Source organism: Phlebotomus papatasi, chromosome 1 (genome assembly GCF_024763615.1).
Source record: "Phlebotomus papatasi isolate M1 chromosome 1, Ppap_2.1, whole genome shotgun sequence".
Taxonomy (NCBI): domain Eukaryota; kingdom Metazoa; phylum Arthropoda; class Insecta; order Diptera; family Psychodidae; genus Phlebotomus; species Phlebotomus papatasi.
The window spans coordinates 26,801,076-26,805,980 of NC_077222.1; the positions used below are offsets into that span (position 1 = coordinate 26,801,076).

Genomic DNA, 4,905 nt, shown 5'->3' on the forward strand with positions numbered 1-4,905 from the left:
TTTCGGAATGCTGTTCGACAAGCGAAATACCTCCGAAATGTGTCTCAACTGTAGAATTCGTAGAATTGCACGCGCTAGATGGCGCTTGCAGCAAGCGGAAGTTGTATTGAAAACAAAATCGTTGCATGTCCTTTTCTTGTTCATTCCGAGTGAAAAAGGTGATTTTCTTCTAATTTTGAGCAAAAGAAAGCTAAGAAAAAGGAGTGAAATAGCTTTAAGGTGAAGTGTTTTATGGGAATTTAGAAGAATTCTGTGTTTTTTATTCCGTGAAAAAGGTGAAAAGGGCTAAAAATTTGTGAAAAATTTATTGGAGGTAAAAAAAATCAAAATGGAGGATTTTTTTTCGGGGGAAAAAATTGTGCAATTCTTGTTTAGGGATGCCTCTGCCGGCATTTCGGGATGCATTTCCCCAAAAAGCATTCCTGGAACCTCTAGATGTCATGTCCATGGAGGTGTTTATTGATCAGGGAAATGCCGTGGAAACCGTGGAAGATTCAATGGTTTTGGATGATTTTCCAATGCAGGAAATTAATATCCAGGCTTCGGATTTCGGTAAGTGCTGCATGTTTTTTTCCCATTTCCTGCCCTTATTTAGGTGTTTTCTGCCAGATTTTCTGGACAATTTGCCAGAGCCAACTCTTGAGGGACCTAAAAATCCCCCAGAAGCGACTTTAGACAAGTCCGATGAGGCTCAAAGTCCCATTTACGTGACTATTCCGAGTATTTCGGAGAAAGAAAAGCCTGTTGAGGCTTCTGAAGTCTCTGTGATTGAGAATCCAGGGAAAGAGCACAATTATGCTTTCCCTAAGCCCATAATTACGATGCGTCCGTTGCAAACTGTGGCAAAAATTGTCCAGGAAAAAGTTCCGGAGAAGATTCTTGAGGATGAATTTGCCGAATTGGCAAAGGCTGTGATATCTCTTCCAACGTTATTCCCAAGAAAGCCTAAATTGAGGGAGAGAAAGCAGAAATTAGTGTTTAGAATTGAGGATGAAGACCCAGGGACTCCCAAGAAGAAGATTGACATTAACAGGGCCAGGAAGCAACTCTTCCCAGCTGAGGAGGAAAGTCCTCAGCTGCAGAAGACAGATGAGGAAGAGGGAAAAGAGAACAAAATTGTTGAGAAGATTAAGAAGAAGATGCCAAAGAAGCAGAAGAAGAAAGAAGATTCTTTCAAGACACCAGAAATTCAAAAATCTCCGGAAGATTTTCAAGAAACTCTCGTGGAAACTCGTCGAAGTCTCCGCCTAAATACATCTTCCAATGAGCAGAAGATCAAGGAGATCTACCTCTCGTGTGACTTGTGCCAGAAGATCTTCAAGGACAAGAGGATCCTCATCTATCACCGAAAAGCTCATTCAAAATAGGCGCTTAGTGAGTACCAATTTTCCTCCTCCACTCTCTTTATTTCCTGCCCAAAAAATCACTCAAGAATCAGCTCTCAAAAACTTCTTGGTATTCCTACCGCGTTTAGTAACTTTACTATCATCTCACATAAATCAGTTTGAAGAGAAACGCCCGTGGCGTTTGAAAGAAGAAGGAAAAAAAATACTAATTTCAGTTTATAGCTTTTTGATTTATGTTTTTTCCCTTGGTTTATGTTTCCTCCGAAGAAAATCTAATGAGGTTCTTATTATCTAATTATGCTAAACAAATTTCATATTTATTCCTTTGATTTCTTGCCTGAAAAGATATTATTGTCGTTAATTTAAAAGAAATCTGTTCAAAAATACTTTTTAGGGAAAGGGTTTAAAAAAAGAAAATTTCCAGAATTCTTGCATCCTACATTCCATTCAAAACTATTCCAAGTGCAAATGTGTTATTGTGGATTTGAAACCTAAGAAATGTAGTAAAATTTTAATGTGAAATAATCATTACAAAAAGATTCCTTATTAATAAAATCTTTTACTAAGTGAAAGAAAAGGGGAAAATAATGTTTACTTGAAAAGTTATTTTTTTCTCCATTTAACATACAATAATTTGACTTTTGTCCAATTAAAATCAATGCAGAAACAAATCTGAGGTAAGACAAATTTTCTGATCATTCAAGGTACATTTGCGTGCCGCAAGGTGCGTTGAAATCGTTTAGAGCATTTATTGAAATTGATCAATACTTTCATTCAGAATTTAAAATTTATCAACTTTGGTCTCATAATAGATGTCATTCCATTATCCAAAATTGATGAACTAAATTCGAATGGGAAGCAAATTTTGAACCTAAATGGCGTTTCAGATCTGATATTCCGCCTACGGCTTATCTCCAATCGATGTATAAGAAGCGGGATTTTTAGTAAATTTCAATAACTCTTCCAGTAATTTGCCCCCTATCCCCCTCAAATACGTCAAAATGAGGTTTTTTGAATTTTTATCAAAATCAGATTAGGCGATTTCGTTAATTTTCGGATGTTTTGTTGTTAGTTCAGCTAAACATTTCGTCCTTAGACACATTTCACCGAAAAAATTCTATCTTGAAATAATCAAGGTCAGAAGTCAAAAAAATAAAATTATCCCATTCTTGATAAATTTTCAATTTTGAGATAGTTTTTTGAAGAATTATGAAACAATTTAAATCGATATTAATAAAGATATGCACCCAAAAATTCTAGCATTTTCGCTAGAATTTGTTATTCTAAATTCGTTATTTTCAGCACTTCGCAAAGCCTAGCCCGTTTTGCTACCCCTTAATAACCGATTTGATCAACTTTGGATTTAGGTCTCAAAATGCCAAAACCGACTGCATTGGTCCCAATTGGTAATGAATCGGTACAATAACGACACAGTTTTTCTAGAATTGAAAGTATGTTAATATATTTTTTCAATACTTTTTTATTGATTATTGTTAGGAAAAAAATTATTTTCCTGACTACCATAAATTATATGGCTTGAAGTTTACGGGTTTTAGGATAGGTTAACTTTTCGTTTAAAGAAGAAGCCTTAAACAACTTCTTGTTGGGGATTTCCAAGATTAAAGATTACACAACTTTATAAGAGTACATTTCTCAACTGATTGTGACTAATTTGGATTCGTTGAATAAGTTTTGAAATTACTGACAATTCTGAACCATTTAAAAATGATTAAAATTATATATTTTTCTATGTAATATTGAGTAATCTTTTATGTGATCAGATAAAATCGGTTGTGAATCGGTAAACTTGAAAAATACAAAGTTGAATAGAATTTAGTAGAAAACAGAACGCTCGAATTCGTTAGCAGTTCATTTCAGATGTATTGGATCGTTAAACTTTTTACTGCTCGAACTCAAAGAGAGAGCAGTTATATAATCGACTTTTTTTCAACTTCTCACTGTTCTGGAGCTTAAACGGTAAGAGATATCGACTTCCGGTCTTCAATGACCCCTCCTCAAATGACATTATTTCGTACCCAACCTCTTTACTTTTCCCCCCTGCATTTTCGTACGTTCCCTATCCCTCAAAAATAAAAAAGAGGTTTTTACAATTTTGCAAAAAAATGGCTTAAGCTTTTTCAATGATTTTTGGATATGTTTTAGAGCTGGACCTGGCGAACATTTCGGCCAAACATACCTATGACCGGAAAATTGGCTATTTTGAATTACTGAAGGTCAAAGGTCAAATACTTTGGAAGGCTCATTTTTCTTTTTGGTTATATTTGGATTTTTTAGAAAAGTATTGCAAATTTAGAACCCGGCTGCATCGGTCTTCATCGGTAATGAATCGGTTAAGTACCGATTTTTTGATTTTGAAATGCTTTTGTGATTTATGAATCAATTTGATCTCTATCTAGTAGATCAGTGATTCCAAAAGATTATGCAAAAAGCTAATTCACGGTGAGCTCTATCTCGTGAGTTCGAGCATTCCGCAAAGCTGGGACGCTTTGCCATCTCTTTTGTTATTGAAGTTGATTTTTAAGATGCACCATCAGATTCTCAAGTTCCACTGTTTAGCTAATTTGAGACACTTTCCATGTTATAATGGAACGAATTCGTTTGATAAAGCAAATTATCAGTCTAAAGTCCTCCTAATCTATAAAAAGATGGTATCTTTAACTGTCCTAAATAGAGGGAAGTGGGGCACCTTTGAATGTGGGGCAGCTTTGAAATTGGGATATTTCTCCTATTTAAATGGAACTGAGCTGTATTATAACGTAATTTAGTTTCTCAATCTGTTTGTGAAGCTAAATTATATCACGCTAGGCTCAATTTTATTTAAAAATAGGGAAAAAGTCCCAATTTTAAAGGCGCCCCACTTCCCCGTACATTTTTATTTAATTTGTTCTATTCCAAATAATTTCCTTTGTGCCTTGTGAGTCTTTACAAAAAAAGTAGCTTAATAAATTAATTTTCGTGGCGCTAAAATTGCATTTGGTACATAAAGCATATGCTTCAGGTGAATTAAAAATTTCCAAAAGATTTCTACTTCCTAATCGATGTACAATTATTTTTGGAATTGACTCAGAATTTTTCTTCTGTTCGTTACATTAGTGAAAAATTCAAGATCATTTGAGTGAAATTGATCAGTTACGAAACTCCCATTATCACGTGCTTAAATTGCAGAGAGTCTCTGAGTGAGAGAGGAAAAACTTGTTGTATTTGTAGAACATATAAAAGAGCATTTTTGTCAAAAACGACACAATTTAACGCTAAAGCAATAATTTGATTTGACAAAATTTGAGATCGTGACCGTGTGTGAGTTTGGATTTGGTGGCTAATTTAAAGAAGTGTGTTAATTAAGTAATTAATTTTTGGATATTATTCTCTACGAGTATATTTTTCTATTTAATATTTTACTGATGGACAAATATTTTAAATTCTATTCGTGGTGTTGTGTGTCGAAAAGAATGTGCGCGATAACTAAAAAAATCCTTAAATTATTCGCTATCAAAGTGTGATTTATTGATAGGTTTTTTTTTGTTGCTAAATTCAATTT

General features: G+C 34.2%; 1 protein-coding gene across 1 annotated transcript; it reads left to right on the forward strand.

Annotated features, from left to right (window-relative positions):
* The first annotated feature begins 103 nt into the window (after positions 1-103).
* Positions 104-1,912, forward strand: LOC129799306 (neurofilament heavy polypeptide-like). Its single transcript, XM_055843059.1, has 3 exons — positions 104-313; positions 376-552; positions 610-1,912. The coding sequence occupies exons 2-3, from the start codon at positions 378-380 to the stop codon at positions 1,365-1,367; spliced, it is 933 nt and encodes a 310-aa protein (XP_055699034.1). The 5' UTR covers positions 104-313; positions 376-377; the 3' UTR covers positions 1,368-1,912.
* Positions 1,913-4,905: the final 2,993 nt, after the last annotated feature.